Source organism: Diplotaxodon limnothrissa, linkage group LG11 (assembly GCF_057381915.1).
Source record: "Diplotaxodon limnothrissa isolate DT_005_m linkage group LG11, D_limnothrissa_male_GT1.1, whole genome shotgun sequence".
In the NCBI taxonomy this organism is placed as follows: Eukaryota; Metazoa; Chordata; class Actinopteri; order Cichliformes; family Cichlidae; genus Diplotaxodon; species Diplotaxodon limnothrissa.
Window position 1 is genome coordinate 17,838,570 of NC_140606.1, and position 18,931 is coordinate 17,857,500.

Genomic DNA, 18,931 nt, shown 5'->3' on the forward strand with positions numbered 1-18,931 from the left:
TGAGATTTAACTATGGAAACCATTTACTCGTAAAACACCACAGTGAAAGGTCCTCCATTTATCTTCAAATCTATATTAACTTGGTCTCTTATGGCTTAAATCCACAATCGGGGATCAGCAAAAATGCAGGAGCCCAGTAGGGTGCCTTAAGAGCTCAGCCGTCTGAACAGATGAAAGGCGGGAGTTGTTTGTGATTGCTATTCAAGAAGGCTTTATAAGGCCAGCAACAATGTGACAGGCTGTGATTATGCAGCCATTCGTTTAAGGGATCACTCATGCGCACACATCACTTGAAATACGCAACAAAACACACAAAAATAAATATCTGTTTTCCAGCAGACTTGAGCTTTTGCTCAGTTTGAGATAAAAGCTTAAGAAGATTTGAAGTGCATCCATTAGTTTGTAATTTTATTAATTATTCTCCACGACTGCTTAAACAAGCACCATATTTCCTATTAAATGTAATTACCAACACTTAAATCATTTAGATGCAATAACATGAAAACATGAGTGCATACAAAGAACACACAGATGCAAAATCAAGCTGGAGTAAAGTCATGTTTATCAAGATCTGGTTGCATGATGAGAGGTTATTGATTCAGGAGAGGCGCTGCAGTGAGGGAGGCCCACAGTGTGGACGCATGCACCACACCTCGAAACCATAGGCTCACGGCGAGTTAAACCTGGTCAAAAGCTTTTTGCAAATCAGGAAAAGCTTGATGGCAGGTTGCTTAAGAAGCTTAATATTGATCAGTTTGGCTCCATTTCTGAAATGATCACTTTAAGTCCAGTATTGGTTCAGACATCAGTCTCTTCCTCTGGCAACTTCTGCATCTGAAGGCTTCTCTCACTTCCTCACGCCGTATTTAAAAATAGTTTGGAGTCAAGTTAACTGCGAGTTTGACGTCAGTCAGTTAGCTGGTTCACTGCCCACCCTCCTCAGTGGATCCTGTGTGGCGCAAAGAACATCAAGTGTGGTTCTTCCTATGTCTTTTTAAAGCCTATTGCTGAGAAGAAAAGGAGAGGTATGGGAGTATAATTCCCACTTCAAACATAAAAAGAATAACACAGGCTACACCTGTGGGAGAGCACAGATTAAGGGGTTACCTCATTTCCATGCAGCGATAAATGTTTCTTAAGTCTCTGCAGCAAACGACACTGGGACCAGTCTCATGAATGGGGAACACCTCCAGAATTTATTTTAATGGTAATTATTAGAATTGTATAATTTAGGGCAAGCGTTCAAAGGAAGCCAATAACTAATAAGAAGTTGGTGATCCAGAAATATCCCTGTGATCATGGAAAACATGTTTTTGGCCTTTCATATCCAAAAGGTCAAAGGTAACCTCAAAAATACTTTTTAGCCATGCTTTAATGCACCAACTCAGGAACAGGAGGGAAGACTAAATGTGCCGTCTACCACATATTTTCACATATGGATCTCGGGGAAGTGTTGTTTAGTTTATAGCTGGCAGGTAATCGGATTTGCAGTACACAGGCAGAAACCCTACATGTTAGGACTTCATGTTTTGGCACTTTGCCCTTTAACTAGTCACAATCCCCCAAACTAAGCCAAGACTGTTAAATTGATGTCAGAGCACTTCATGTCCAACTTGAATATGTTTATTGTTCTCCACTGATTTAAAATTATTCTAATGATCATTTCTAAACTGGTTGAACTACATTTCTCTCTCTACAGAAATTGTGTATCCTGAGAAACAACAAACAACCTCTGAGATGACATTGCAAGACTAAACTGGTATGGACTTTAACTGGCTGTGGAAATGAAAGCGCCTTCTACTTAATGTTTTTAAGCAAGCCAAGAAAAGTCACCTCTAAAAGGAAGAGGGATCTAATATTTTTAGCTTTTTATCAAATTACACTCATCCCTTCTGATGCTTGAGAAGCCCATGACCTTTTCTGATAAACAAGCTTAAAAATGCTAAGGTTGTTACTTTACTTAAAGCGTTGCTTGCACCACAAACATTGGAGCTGACTGTTTGTTGTTAAGGCTGAATGTCTTAGGATAAGTACCAAACCTAGCCTGACAGCAGGTAAGTCATTTGAAAAGGATAAGGCTAGGATGACAGATAATGACCCGATTACGTGTCCAGTTAAGTCACACTTAAGTCAATCAGGTCAAAGCTAGAGCTATTCCCAAGACGCTGGGGTCATGGAGTGGAAGGTGTATTGTTAAGGTAAAGTTGTAAGAAGAGGAACCTATCAGTATTATGAACAGCTTTAATAAGATTTAATATGTATTACATTTAATGAGAATATTATGACATAGCTATTGTGTTGGCAGGGCCTATAAAATATCAGATATCCACTTTGAGCTTGTTTTGACCACTAGTTTCATATAACCTCAAAATGAATATGAAGCAACAGAGAAGAAAGAAGCAGAACAAGGCAGATAACATAGTGCAAAACAGCCAAAGCCACTTGAACTGCTCATGAATTACTAGGTGCAGTCTGTTTTTCATTTGTGCGTGCCCTTTTAATTTCAAGGACTCTCTTAGCAAACTTAAAAAAGGAAATTATGACTACATTCTGAAAAATAATGTGTATGGTTCACAATGATATAAATCCACAAAAAGCAGGACAGAAATAGGGGGCAGTAATATCACTCAAAATCTCAACAATAGCAGATAATCTTCTCTCTACTCGACAAACCAACATATTATAAAAATAGAAGAAAACTGAAAACTCAAGTATACTCCAACTATGCAGATGTTAAAACAAGGTCAGGTTGGGGTCAGTCCCAGCTTCGGTGTGGTTCTCACACAGCCCTGGGCTCAGTGAGGCCAAAACAGGATGCCTGAACTCGGCTACACTCTCCCATCGTTTCTCCCCCGTCTGTCCATCCGTCCATCTCTCCCTCTCTATTTTTGTGTCTGTGTGTACCCAAAAATGTAGGCTAATGCCCTGCAGAACTGACAGATTAAATGCCAATCCCTGGGTTTCTACCAAAACCAGCCCAAGGCATCAAGCTCTGTGTATATGTGTGTGTATGTGTGTGTGTGTGTGTGTGTGTCTCTCCAGCCAGACACAAATTCTTGCCCGCATCTCTGCTGTACTGCCTGAACACAGACAAAACAACTGCCCTTAGTAAACAGCTCTAAAGGTCACTGCAGATATTTCAGATTGTTTATACCTCGTTGTCATGTCCTCATGAAAAGGAAACATTTCTGGCCTTAATGTCAGTCACTTCTGTGTTCAGTTCATTCGAAATAACATGCTGGCAAGGCCTGTTCAGCACCTCTGTAAGTTATAAGTACTTTTAGAGGAAAACAAGTCAGGATTTTGGGAAATATTTATGAATGCTTGAGTCATTGAGGTCACTGTCTAACCCTTTATTAAATCAGTGGGTCAGATTTTGCCATTTAAAAGATTTATCAGATTGACTACGGTCTCGGCGCAAGTAATTCAAGGTTTTCGAGAGACCCGCTCATTCTCAGAGCAGAATAACGTTTTGATGCTGTACGTTCTCCTTGGTAGATGTTTCATCAGAAATCAGTGAAATAAAAGTCACTTTTTCTAAATTGCATGGACTGAAGAGCATAATCACCACCTATAACTTCACTGTATACAGTGGTGTAAAAAAGTGTTTGTCAAAATTCCTTCAAAGCGCTATTAAAGGCTCTTCGCCAGTTATTGCAAATGCTTGATTGCAGTTGTTGCTGCTAAGGGTGGCCTAACCAGTTATTAGGTTTATCGGGGGGGAATCACTTTTCCACACAGGGCCTTGTAGGTTTGGAGTTCTTTTCCCCTTAATAACCGACACCTTCATTTAGAAAGTGCATTTTGTTTACAGTATTATAAGGCGCACTTAAAATTTTCTCAAAAATCGACAGTGCGCCTTATAATCCGGTGTACCTTATGTATTAATTCTGGTTGTGCTTACTGACCTTGAACCGATTTTATGTGCTACACGGCGCTCAAAAATCTGTCAAAAAATGTTTTAGTACGACTTTGGTAAACTACGAAGCCGCACCGCTTGATGGATTGACGGAGCACTACGAGACGCGTAACATACCGACGATTTGTCACATCCCGAGGCGTCCCACAGGAACGGGAATCGAACAGAATGACACTCTCGAGGGTAACACACGTTCCAGCCGTGTATTCCAGCCCCAACCCTAACCTTAATAATAACCATAACCACAACCTTAATCGTGTTAATGTTTTCCAAAGCGATTAATGATGAGAAAGTAAAATAAATAGATTCATTCCAAACGGTTCTCATGTTTCCAAGTTTGACTTATCTGACTGTTTTGATTTGCTTAATGTGCCTTATAATCCGGTGCGCCTTAAGGTCCGAAAAATACAGTACTTGTATTATCTTTGTCTAACATTTCAATTTGTTTGATGACCTGAAACACTGGAGTGTGATAAACAAGTATTAAATTAGAAAAATACTGGGGAACAAACCATGTTCCATCCTTGTATCACATCAAAACACCAATGCATAACCATAACTAGGATGATATTTGATATGTAGCATAGTTATGAAGTAGCTTTGGTTCCGTTTTCCAATCTACTTTTGGCAGCATATGGTCTAAAATTAAAGGCCCTAAATTTGCACAGAAACTTCTGCCAAGGCAACACTGATGTAAACTGTCCTGTAGCCAAGGGTTATAACACAAAGTCACACCCAGCCTACACATCTGTTAGAAATACTCCGTATAAGCACATTACATATACACTTTGGACGTCTTCCACGAGTTCATTCTGTGTGATGTGGGCCCCTTTTCAATTAACAACTGTTTTTTTTCCCTTCTTGCGGTTGTTTCATGAATATTAAAATTATATTGAAATGAATGTAAATATAATATGGGAATTGGTGTATTTGGAAGTATAGAGCTCTGAGCTGGTTTCTAATTCGTTAAACATCCATTCCCTTGATCATACTAATTAGTAGAAACAGCCAAGTGGAGAAATCCAACACATGCTGAAATACACACAAACGGAGAGCGGTTTAATTGCAGCGTGCTGAGCAACTACTCCTTTAATGTATTCTGCATTCATTGATTTGAGAGGTCTCTGACATTGAATTACACTATAGATTCTGGCATTTAAATGCACACGCATGCTTTCCCAAACATCCATACTAACTGACTTTTTAGCATTCAGAAGCTGCTCTATTAGCAGTTTATGCTACTTAGTTCCTGATGCCAAAGCCCTGCCGGAGGAGTAAACAGCAGGGTGGAGTAGACCTTCACTCTTTTAAAGGATCCTGGAAGGTATCCAATCTCTCCCTGCACGCTGACCGGAGAGAGCCAGACGAGCACAAACTGAAAACGCTGAGGGGCAACCGTACGGCTGGCATTGCAACACCAGTGAAAGTAATTATTAAGCAAACAAATTCTGTCTTGGGCTTTCATATAATCTCAATTATAATCAGCACAGAATAAATCTGAACCTCTCCTAGGCATCCTTGACGAACACGCATTTTATCGGCGCTCACTATAGATCTACCATAAATGGATTTTGTGCGTGCACTAACACAAACTCGCTCACACTGCAGACTCAAAAGAAACCTCATGCATATCTGATCGCGTTCTCTCACTGGGAAACCCTTCACACCAGACACAGAGCGCTCTGCCTGGGCATTCATCCACCTGACAACCCTCATACACATATGCGCAAATTCAGCTCCTTATCGCACACACACTTGGCATGGATGCCAACTAAGCCCCAGTTCTCCTGAAGTAATAAACCATCTTTTCACTGTGTCTTTCCAAACCACCATAGAAGACTGTTCAAAGCCCCTGTGTTTGAGTTTAAAACCCCTCAGCTCGTTTATTATTACACTTGTTACTTGTGTGACCACGATAATGTGTGTGTTTATGTTTGGCCGGTGTTCATTTGGCTTTTTCCTCTTACACATGATAGTACACAACTATATATCACAATTAACTGTCACATTTACCCCTATAAAAATCAATTTATCTATGTTTTAGGAAATATTTAATAGGTGTACATACATTTGGACCAAGTTTAATTAAGGGACCTTTAATGTTTTCCTTTGTTTTTATATAAAAATCAATACGCTAGTGATCTTCGATTGTAACAAATGTAACAACGCAACAAATAATGCATTTCTCATTCATCTTTGTCAATGCGAAAGGTCACTGAGGACCTTAATAACCCGTGTGATACTGTTCTCAAATGCCTCTCGAATGACACTTTAGTAAATATTAAAATGTTCATATTTTAATAAAACTGTGCTGAAGCCTACAATACTGCATAATTAAGGCACTGGCTGCTTTGAGTGTCAAGTAGATGCCATTCTGTCTTGTATATTAGAAGACACTTGAAGTAGACAGCTGCTCAGATTTCCCAGTGCACATTTTAATTTCAGCCTGTTTTTCACTGGTGAATATTAATTTTATATAAGTGATATTTCACATTATACTTCTTATGACTCAAGTTCTCTGATTTGTTTTACTCTTCCTGCCAAAGTCTTTTAACATATTACATTTTTACCATGTGGAGTAGAGCGAGCAGGCACCTGTGCAGTGCAGAGCTGTGGCTAACAAGTCCTCGGGTTTCTTTCACTTTTTCCTGTGACAGGCACTTGGCATATTTTGTGACAAGGTTAGGATGTCGGCTATGTTTCCTTGTAAAGCAGCAATATTTGCCTATAACTTTACTTTGTCCTGTATCGTGTTTACTAAACTTAAAATGTGGCCACGCATTTCTTTTTATGGAGTAACTCCTCTCTACCAGTCATTCCAACAGTGGACTGGTTTTCACTTTTCTTGCTGTCCTTTGGACTAACACTTTTTAGATCGGATAGTGAGTTAGCTATCTACTTTTTACAGAAATGTATGCTCAAACCAGCTTAACACCAATGATTAGCTGGTAAAGAGTTGAAATTCAGACATGCACACATACACTACCAGTCACAAGTTTGGACACACCTACTCATTTAATGGTTTTCCATTATTTTCATGACTATTTACATTGTAGATTCTCACTGAAGGCATCAAAACTATGAATGAACACATACAGAATTATGTAGTAAACAAGAAAGTGTAAAATAACTCAAAATGTGTTTTATATTTCAGATTCTCCAAAATATCCACTATTTGCTTTGATTACTGCTTTGCACACTCTTGGGTGCTCTCTTAATGAGCTTCATGAGGAAGTCACCAAAGAACTCAAATTTGGACTCATCAGACCAAAGCACAGATTTTCACTGGTCCAATGTCCATTCCTTGTGTTTCTTGTTGTTTTTCCTTATTAGTTGTTTCTTAGCAGCTATTTGACCATAAAGGCCTGATTCAGTTTGCTCTGAACAGTAGATGTAGAGATGTGTCTGCTACTGGAACTCTGTGTGGCATTTATCTGGGCTCTCATCTGAGGCACTGTTAACTTGCGATTTCTGAGGCTGATGACTCAGATGAATTTATCCTCAGCAGCAGAGGTGACTCTTGGTCTTCCTTCCTGGGGCGCCAGTTTTCTTGCAGGGTTTGATGAGTTTGTGAGTTTTAGCAACTGACTGACCTTCAGTTTTTAAAGTAATGATGGACTGAGTTTCACTTTTCTTAGCTGATTGGTTCTTGCCATAGCATGAATTCTAACAGTTGCCAAATAGGGCTGTCAGCTGTGTACCAAGCTGACTTCTGCACAACACAACTGATGGTCCCAACCCCGTTACGAAGGCAAAAAGTTCCACAAATGAACCCTGACAAGGCACACACGTGAAAACCATTTCAGGTGACTACATCATGAAGCTCATTGAGAGAAGGCCAGGGGTTTTCAGCACTGTCAACAAGGCAAAGGGTGGTTAGTTTGAGGAATCTAAAATATAAGACATATTTAGATTTATTTATCCATTTCTTCTCCTGCATTATATACTTGATGTCTTCAGTTTGTATCTACAATGTAGAAAGTCGTAGAAATAAAGAAAAACCATTGAATGAGAAGGTGTGTCCAAACTTTCCACTGGTAGTGTACATACTTTATCAAGGTTACAAGTCAACTTATCACAAAGCAGAATTTAAGAATTCATATGAAATGAAATAACCTACAGTTTGGTACAACAAGTTAGGCCCTAAGAAAAGCAGTTTAATGGCCGAATGAGGCCTGCTCCCTTGTTATTTAATGGCAAACGAAATGATCAAATGATGATCCAAAGTGTTGAATTTGTATTTTATAGCTTTTCACTATAATTTTAAATATGAGGCCCAAATAGATGCACGTGCAGGAGGCCATCATTAGAACCAAGATTAACTTGAAGCAGGTTGATGGGGAGAGAAAAGTATGGAGAAGGAGAGAGCAAGCTCATGATGTGTAGCATAGCACAGGCCAGAGGAACTATTGATTGATTCTCTGAGTGCTGATAGAAGTATCAGAATGAATTAAGAAGTGTGTAGGACTGTACTCTGCTCACATTCAGACAAATGCTGGAAAACTGAACAGTGCAAATGGATAACGACCCACAGCAAAAACAATCCAAGAGTTTCTCAAAGCAACAAAATGGGCTACCAGGTTGACATTACACCAAGTCACATGATCTGAACCCAACAGAACAGCTTTTCAGTTTTTAAATACAAAACTGAAGGCAGAGACTCACAAACAAGCAACAGCTGAAAGTGGCTACAGTGTTCGCTGATATCCACCGAGGTCTAAATCAAGTGCAGTGTTGCAGAGAGGCAAAACTACAAAAACCGTCTTTGTCCAAACAAACTATGGACCTTACTATCTGAACAGAAATATTGCCCCAGCCCATGCAAGTGTGTGCGAAGTCTGAGTGTGAGTGTGTGGTACCAGGAGGCGCAGGCGTAAGGGCTACCGCGTGACTGAGCACGAGGCAGCTCGTGTGCCTGTCTCCTCCTCTCATTTTCCCCCCCTCTCTCTGTCCATCATACAAAGAGAAGGCAAAGAAAAAAAATAATTCTTGGGGAAAAGAACAAAATGGAACGACATGTCGGCATTTGGATTCACTCACATCCCGTACCCCCTCATTTTGTGTCTCCATCTTGCACGTTGCAAATGATGAAAGGGAGAAAAACTTTTCCATTTTTTCTGTGTACGTGTGTGCATCTGTGTGTGAGTGTTTTTGTCCTTCTCAGTGAATAGAGCATTAATTGCATTAGCATTACAGCTGGGTGATTTTCCAGTCTAAGAAAAACTCTAGCATCAACGAGGAAGACATTTCAAAGTCCTGACGTGTGTTGTTATTTCGTGCATTTCAATTGGCAAATTCGAAGCATTATTTTTAAAAAAAAAATGCCATAACAAAAGGAATGAAAGAACCGAGCACCAGGAGACAGCTGGAGCATGAAGATTGCACTGATCAGGTTGGCCAAGTAAAACTGTTCGGCTCTTGAAATATTCCCTTGATAGAAGTTATTCAATTGCAATAATTCAGCCACCAAAATGAAAATGTGGCAGATAATAAATTAAAGCTTTAGCCTGATTTAGCCCAAAATGCAAATAATCTAAAAGAGTAAAATCTAAAAACAAAGTGAAGCTAACTGGGGCTCAGCTCTTTTGTTTGGCTGGTGCAGAAATTCAGCTGGTGCTCCATGCTGTGTGTTGTCGGTTTGTAATGAGAGGGGCAATAAAGAAAATAAAGGAATATCATAATAACAAACAATAACTAAAATCTTTCTCAATTTTCTGAGTATTTAAGCCAGAATAAAATCCCTGATATCTAATTAGGTTGTATTTTTGATTATTGTTAGTTCTCTCTGTGGGCCACTGATGCACTGGAGCAGCTGAGGTCAGAGCAAAAGCGTGTTAACCTGCACTCTCTCGAGAGGCCCCAGGAGAGAAGCTCAAGTGTATATTAATTTCACACGACTAACTTGATGTTAGACAAGGATCATTAATTCCACTTTCCCTCTTCACACTGGCATGGTAAGGTTAAAACCGCATGCAATAATATGCAGTATATGGACATAAAAACATATATGTGTGCTTAAATCATTTGGGATTTGGATTTCTTACTCAAAGTAAACCTTAAAACCTTTAGTAGCAAAATCCAAGTTCTGAGTCGCAAACAAAAGCACATACCCGCCAGGTGTGTGCGCCCCTGATGGAGGCAAATTAATCAAAATGCAAAACAGTTAGCTTAATTTCTCTGTGTTTATGCAAATAGGTGTGTGTGTGTGTGTGTGTGTGTGTGTGTGTGTGTGTGTGTGTGTGTGTGTGTGTATTGCTGAGAGAGACCAGTAGAACAGTGAGTAGGTGGAAATTGACACCGGGCAAAAGGGTAAAAAAAGAACACACACACAAAATTATGCATAAGAAAAATGGTTTTCGCAAAAAAGCATCACAGTTATGTCCACGTTGGAGTAAAAAGGTACATTTTGAAATAATTAAAGATGTTTAAAGATCTACAGTCATGGTAAAGTAAACCCTCTGTCAAGTCTGGGGTTTTATTAGTCAGAATATGGTAAAAATCCATCTAGTCCTCACAAAATTTACAATTATTTTAATACAAACTCTAAGTACACCCCGGGATTCACTAGCTTGTAGAACCTCCTACTAGCAACAACTAAAAGTAACGGTTTCCATATGACCTTTTCAGTGTCTCATATTGCTGTGGATAAATGTTAGGCTTGGTTCATTGAGATTTGTAGGCATTTGTTTATGCATAGCTCTCTTAAGGTCCTGTTATAGCATTTCAATTAAGTTAAGTTTTGGACTTTGGGCCGTTACACCTTTTTCAACCATTCTGTTGTAGGTTTGCTGCTGTGCTTAGGATCATTATCCTATTGCTTGACCCACTGTGGACCAAGCTTTAGCTGTCAGAAAGATTCTCTAGAATACTTTGGTATACAGAGGAGTTAATGGTTGATTCAATGACCGCAGGTTGCCTAGGACCTGAATCTGCAAAACACCCCTAAATCATCAGCCCTCCACCACCGTGCTCATTGCCTGTGTTTGGTCTTGACAAACATGGCACTGTGCATCATGACCAGCATCTCCACTTTGTTCTCGTTTGTCCAAAACACATTGTTCTAGGGATGGGCGATATATCGAATGTACTTGATGCCTCACGAGTTTTTCCATGTACGATGGTTAAAACGGCTTTATCGTAACCATTGAGTATACATCGAGTAACTGCCATGGCATTAAGCTGTCTGCATGTAATTCACTGCGAGTTTTCTTTCTCCCACACACTGCAAATGCATCATTACCCCTCCCAACCAGAAAATCTTCTACATGGCACACATGCATGTTTATACACGACCAGACTGGGAAAAATAACCATAAAATGTTTTTAAAAAACCAAACATTTTAATTCATTCAGATTTTTTGAATTCAAAGTGAAAAAACAAAAAAAAACAAAAAAAAAAAACACTGAATGGTGAATTTGAATGAGTATACCAGTGCAATAGTGCATTTTAGGCACTTTATGGTTGCAAATAAAATTTGTTTTGGGAGGTGATTTAAAAGGCTGCCGGTTCGATCCCCAGCTCTGTGTGTCTTGGTCGTTGTGTCCTTGGGCAAGACACGTCACCTACCGCCTACTGGTGTTGGCCAGAGGGGCCGATGGCGCAATATGGCAGCGTCGCTTCTGTCAGTCTGCCCCAGGACAGCTGTGGCTACAACTGTAGCTGCCTCCACCAGTGTGTGAATGTGAGAGTGAATGAATAATGGAATTGTAAAGCGCTTTGAGGGTCTCGAAAAGCGCTGTATAAAAAAAAAAAATGCAATCCAATATCGTGATATATATATATCGTGTTATAGCCAAAAATATATTGTGATATTAGATTTTCCTCATATCGCCCAGACCTACATTGTTCCAGAAGTCTTGTAGTCTGTTCAGATGGAACTTTGTAAACCTAAGCTGTGCTGCCATATTCTTTTCAGAGAGGAGAGGCTTTCTCTGGGCAACCCTTGCAAACAAACAGTACTTTTCAGCCTTCTTCTAACTGTACATTAACATGCTAATTGAGGCTGTGAAGTCTCAGATGTACCTCTTAGGTTTTTTGGAGTTTCGATGAGAATTTCATGCTCTGAACTCAGGATGTCCGCTCCTGGAAAAAATGTTCGCATTTCCTTTACGATCATCTGAATGATCCACACCAGCAAAAGGGACAAAATTCTGCTTTTATAGATGTGCTCACCCTTGTTAATGATCACTTAATCAAGTGCATTTGATTAGCAGCACCTGGGGGCTACTTACCTTCTTATTTCCTATGGGAGAAGTAAGGCTGCACTTAGTGCTTCTGCATTTTGGCTTAAAATGTGTTAAACATGCCATGTTTTGTAGTTCATTTGTGTTAAATTGATCCTGGATTACGTTTTCTAACAAAACACAATTAGATGTTCATTTATTTATGAGTGAATTGTGCTCCCTTGTCACACATAGTTGTGATCGTGATTCAGATTTAGTAATATAAGACATAATTATTATAACAAAACAAACTCGCTACAGCGGGGAAATCTTTTTGGCACACATTCATTTGTAGAAAACCATTTCTGATTGTCTGTTGAGCAGCAATTCTACCTATGCCAGTTTTTTTAATTTGTGTTAATATTATTTTTTAATTCTTTTTTTCTTATAATTAAAATTTTTTTACTTTTTTTCCTGTATTTTAAACTCTTCTGATAGAGAAATGAGCCATCACAACCCCATATAAAAGACCTACTAAGCAAAGCTAACACTTCTTTATCCAGTTCCTATTAAAATGTAACGATCCTTCGAACAAGACAAGGATACATATCGTTTGTGTGCTTTTTCATTACTTGATTGAGTTTCTGAAGTGATCCTCTGCAGGGTTTTTCACAGTGCAGCTGTTGAGCAACCACACGTCTGCTTCTGTCGGGTCATCTACAAAGAGAGACAACGCATTTTATTTTTGCAGACTGGAAAAGCAAACGTAGCATTACAATGTTATGAGTACCCAAGATGAAGCCAACACACAGAAAAAAACAAACCGAAAGTCATATACATGAGTCAAGCACAAAGCACATGGCATCCTAAAAGATGAAGAAGTGCTTAATTAGTCTCTGGTGGAACTCCTTTGCGTCTGAATTCCACAGTGAGTCAGTTTGTACTCACAAAATAATCCAATGTGTGTCGGTAATTTTAACCCCATGTAAATTCCCACTTCTCTATGTTGTGAAAACTAGAATTAGAGCGCACTGGAAAAAGTGTCTCTGACAAAACATGGTTGATTCCTGTGTCCACTTAGCATTTTCTGCACTTTCATATATATATACACACATACATATATATATACACATATACATATATATATATATATATATATATATACATATACACATACATATATATACATATATATACACACATATACATACACATATACATATATATACATATACATATATATACACATATACATATATATACATATACATATATATACACATACATATACACATACATACACATATATATATATACACATACATACATACACATACATACATACACATACATACATACACATATATATATATACATACATACATACATACATACACACACATATATATATATATATATATACATATATACATATATACAAAGTATACAACTAAATTTTTAAAGCTGAAAACCAGCTTCGTGTCAAGTGCCAAACAAGATAAACTCTTAGTTGCTTAAAATTAAGATCATTTCAACATGTTTAACCAGGACGCACGCACACACGTGCTCTTCGAGACGATGGTATGAATCTTAGCACTGCCAGGAGAGCTGTCACACACAGATTTGGAGGGGATGTAATGGCACGTTGGTGGTGGGGCGCTGCTCCTTTATGCCACATTAAACCAGATATTTCAGGAAATCTACTTCCCTGCGTCAGCCAAGTATACTCACACACACACAGCATTATAGTTAATGTGCTATACGGTGGTTTTATGTAATAAAATCACCAAAGAAAATCAGCGTACCTTAGGTAACCTCTACCGGTCAATAGAGTTCACAAAACAAACAATTTAAAACAAAAAAGCCTCAAACAAACAGCCTACATACCATTTTTTTTTCTGCACCAAGGGTAAACCAGAATGAAACAACTATTAAATTATTCATAGTGCCACACAAATATATGCAAATGTCTTTCCACTCTCATTCATGCTGTGACCAAGTATTCAACATTTTTCAGTATATTCAAATTCCAGGTCGTTAAAATTTAAACCTTCATGATGTCACTTTGCCACTAGTTTTGAATACATAAGACAGAATAAATTTCAATATGATGACCAATCTGTAACAGAGATATTAATTCAGTAACACATAAGCACAGACGCAAACCGCCACATCTTTAAAATGTACAAATGCAGCAGGTTTGAGGTTTGTTAGTCGACTGGATGCGACAGTAAGTTTGACTAAATGATGCCTCATCAAAACAGACAGACAGTCCTTCTAAAAGCACTACGTATGACTCGCAACAGTAGGGCATGAATCACGAGCATGTTTTGGGTTTGTTTGGGCTTTTCTGTTTGGAGTGATCAATTCTTTAAATGACAAAACTAATAATAGAAAGACCAGACATAATGAGTAATCCTAAAGCTACAAATGTGTGTATATTTGTGCTGATGATTGGGAAATGAATAACGGGAAGGGACGAGGGGAGGTGAGAGAGAGAGAGAGTGTTCAGCTGGCAAAAGCTCTTATTATGCCTACATTTATTTGAGAGGCAACCCACACACACACACACACACAGGACTTTAGTGAGAGTGGTCTCAGCTGTGTGGTTGCTTTCTCCTCTCAGTCCCAAGGGATGCTTTCCAGACCAACAATAACAAGCTCTCCATCAATTTAACAGAAACACGCACACACACGTCGCAAACACACACACAACAATCCTAGCTACAGAATAAGCTTGCTAGTGCAGAGACAAAAACTATGCTGGAAAAAGAGAGAAAACAACTACAGTAAATATTATGGTGCACATCCTGGATTTATTTCTTTTTTTATTTATTTGGTTTTAAAGTGACTTTTTTCCTCATTATAAATTATAATATATCATATTAGCAACGGGCCTTTATTTTGAAATTAATCTATTGATTAAAAATACAAATGATCTTAAAGAATGATCAAGTGAACAGCAAATGAAAAAGCATACAACATCACATGAGCCTGAATGGAGAAGCATTACCTTGTAGCTCAAAGCTAACATACAAAGGCACATTTATGACATCACACGATGTTTGGGGTCAAAGGACGCTTTATTGTGTTGTATTTTTGGAAAACGGAGGCTGTATTTAACTAAACATTTACAGAGAGGGCGCGGAGGGAGCAGCGCATTAACAGAGCCCTGACAGTCGCTGTCACATTCTCAGTGACAGTTGCTTTTGCTTCTTCTTTCACATTTTCATCTAACTGAAAACTAATCCAGGCGTAACTGCCATCAACCATGTGACGATAGAAGACAGGCGCTGGCTGTTACAAGGAGCCAACCAGACATAGATGTGCAGAGGACGCAGAATCTCAAAGATGCAAGACTGTACATTTGCAAAATAAGGTTTTATGTAGTTATGGATTAAATGGCAGGCAGCAGCTGAACTTTAGATCATGTTTTGTGGAATTTTTCTTTTTTAAATCAGTGAATCAAAGTGCAAATTTAGACTATAGATGACTTAGTAGGACACTAAACATTTCCTAGGGTCAGACTAAAAATTAAGTCTGCATTAGATCCTCTGTTAAGTTGAATATTACGGGTCCGTGCGTATGTTCTCTGCCTCTTCATCCTCAGGTATGGACTTGCTTTTATAGAGCGCTTTTCTAGTCTCGCTGGCCAAATCTAAGCAAAAGCTTTCTCACGGTAACCTTGACTTAGTCACCATTTAAGCTCCGATAAATTCCAACCACAAAGTCATCGTGTTACTGGAAAATCTCTGGAATTTCACATTTGCATACATTTGCATTAAGACAGAGGTGCAGCCAATGGCGCAGAAGTCATTTGGTTATTTTTGCCTGCCATGGCATGACAATGCCTTAAAACAGAAAGTGCACAAAAACTGTTGACTTATCTTATCTAATGCAGAACATAAAGATCTGTAACCCAGCCCTGTGCTTTCACACCATGAATGATAACTTTACCAGTTAGACTAAGGTGACACCAGTGGGTAAATGGGTAACAAGTAACAAGTTTAATGCTGCTGTTCCTGCCTTTGTGCCATTCTTAGACTTTAGAGAACACATGGAAGAGCAAAAAACCCCCCAAAAAAAAACAACATTTCTACACAGCATATCCAAACAAAAACTCATCAGGGCCTGCATGGTGAAACCATAGTTATATGCAAGTGCATAAATGTATGTATCTGTATCTTATGAGAAACAAAGACAGAGAGCATGTAATAATGGCTATTCACTCAGTGTGCAGCACGCACATAAAAAGCCTGTTTTATATGTCGTTCAGTGTAAGAAATGTTTTCCATTTGACCACAACAGATTGATATTTTTAGGCTGTATGTTTGTGAGTTTCTCCAATACTATTAAAAAAATTCCAGCAATCCCAAACCGTTGACCCCAATATATATAAAAAAAAGAAATTGACCTGTGTGCATGCACGTGTACAAAGCTTGGCTTTGATTTCTATGTATGTGAATGGAGGTGCGGTACGTCTACAGAGGGCCCAAATGATTAAATCTTAACCTTGAGGTTATTTCTGTTTACGCCGTGTGTGTGTGTGTGTGTGTGTGTGTGTCTCTGCCTCTCACCCTAACTTCACCCTAAGACCAAATCATACAAGAGAGACAGGGATATTAGAAAAGCAGCACCTGTGGTCAGTGTGTGTGTGTGTGTGTGTGTCTGTGTGGGTGCAGGCGTATACACGGGGTCATACATAACATATTTCAATCACACTACTCCCTATGGAGATGATGTATGGGAGGTTTGGGAGCAGGTGCACTCATCAAGTAAGTACGGATTGAAAAATGACCAAATCAAAGGAGAAAAAAAAGGGACTGCAAGTTATTGTTTCTTACATAAAAATGAATAAAAATGAATAAAAGAATGCGTAGGACTGACTTAGAAACGAGTCATCCTGAGAGAAATTGAAAGCGTGTATGGAATGAGGCAGGTGATAATTTACCCGAACACATTTTCATTTAAAAATAAATAAATAAATAAATAAATGAAAACACAAAACCCACCACAATCAACATAACTGATTAGAAACAGAGCCGGAGTCTTATTTGTCTGCTCACCTTTACACTTAAATGTTTTTGGTTTACAAACACTACAAAATGATGAATTCTGCTGTATTTGCACATGACTGTATTTCTTGCTGATTTACCCACAGGTGTGCGCAGCACCCCGCAGAGCAGCAGACAGTAGGCTCAGCTGCAGGGTCAGAAAGCAGAGCAACACAAACAATAACAGGCAGAATGGGAATACGGTAATTTCCGATGCTCGCATGTACTTTATGCAGATGTGCCAATTTACAACTGAAAACTGTAAATTTCACTCACTTGTTTACTGTAAACAGACAGTTGTCTTGCACTTATAAATGAGAAATGTCTGTGGTTTTGTCTGTGTGTCTAAATTTAACTGATTAGAAATTTTATATTTTCCTATTAGGGCCTAATTACATTTGCACTAAACAATAAGGATATAAAAGCACATAAAATATGTATAAGAAGTCATTTTCCACTACCAATATTATTTTTACAGGCAAACTAACCATAATGAAAAGCAGAGGCTCTCCAAATTTTCATGATTGAGTGCCAATTTAGGGAGCGAGCGCGACTGAGGGCAGCAACGTGCTTAGAGGATGGTTCATTTGTCAACGTTAGCGAGGTTTACTCTGCAACAATGGCTACAAAAGACAAGCTGAAATTGAACAGATACTTTAGTCCTGTCACTTTATAGTGTGGCATGAAAAGTATATTACAAAAAGGCCACCAGTGGCCAGCATGGCCCGCTTCGTGAACTCTAGATATAAAGGATACATTTTAAATTACCAGTACTAGCCTGGAACTTACAGTTTTTACCACTGAAAACTGTAAATTTTAACTGTAAATTGTCTGTTTACTGTAAAAAGAGCCGTTTTCTACTTTTAAATGACCCACTTTATTTAAGCCCACATTTTCTCCAGTTAAACAAGAGGTTTGATGGTTTTCTTTTATATTATTATTCTCTTTGTAATACCAGAAATGTTGGTTTGAAAATCTTCTAGCGTACAGGAAACTGCTTTATTATGTGGACAAATGATTTGCTCCTCGCCAATGCTGAGCCATAACAGCCACAGGTCTTTCAATTTTACATTTCTTGTAAACAATAAAGAGTTGGATCATCTCTGAAAAGAAAAGAAAAACAAGTATTTTAACAAACTGCAGGTTTGGAGCACAAGCTTCATTTTTAGCTGTTACCTGATATTTCAGTCAAGTAAAACAACAGAGTCCCTGTTAAGAGCTTTGGCTTATATCTATGCTGTGGATGTTGTGTATGTTCCTTCTCATTACAATATTACCAGGATGAGGCATACCAGTCTTCAAAAGCAGTGTTGCATACCAAGATTAAACAGTTACATTTATTTTGTATCTGACCGGTTCAAAATTCATTAGGATGTGAAACTAAAAAACTCTTTTTGAGGCACTATATAATTTTATTGTCAGAATTTGGACCCCAACCCAACAGTACCTTTTAAATATTGTGGTAATGTTAAGAGAACACAGAAATAGAAATCCTCTACATATTCTAAATGTTTTAAAGTATACACACAAATGAAAGGAAAACACTGAAATTCTGGCCACTCAGCAGGTCTTAGACGACTAATCTGCCGGTCTAAATGATTAAATGACTGAAAACCCTTTACATTCATTTTCAGCTAATTCACCAGCTATAGTAGGCTAAAACTATCCTCATCCAGAGTTTTCCTATTGGTATAGCCTAAGGAACTTGCGATCGGTCTCAGTGTTTTGCTTGTTGCGGTAAACAATCTATTTCCACAGTGGGTCTGTGAAGGTTCTCAGTCGTTGAGGTCGTCGT

General features: G+C 38.5%; 1 protein-coding gene across 1 annotated transcript in view; it reads right to left on the reverse strand.

Moving 5' to 3' along the window:
- cdkal1 (CDK5 regulatory subunit associated protein 1-like 1) overlaps positions 1–18,931 on the reverse strand; it is a 260,633-nt gene that overhangs the window by 207,694 nt on the left and 34,008 nt on the right. The window contains exon 4 of the mRNA XM_085366272.1: positions 12,715–12,799. Within this exon, the coding sequence (XP_085222398.1) occupies positions 12,715–12,799 (85 nt within the window). The remainder of the gene's footprint in view (positions 1–12,714; positions 12,800–18,931) is intronic.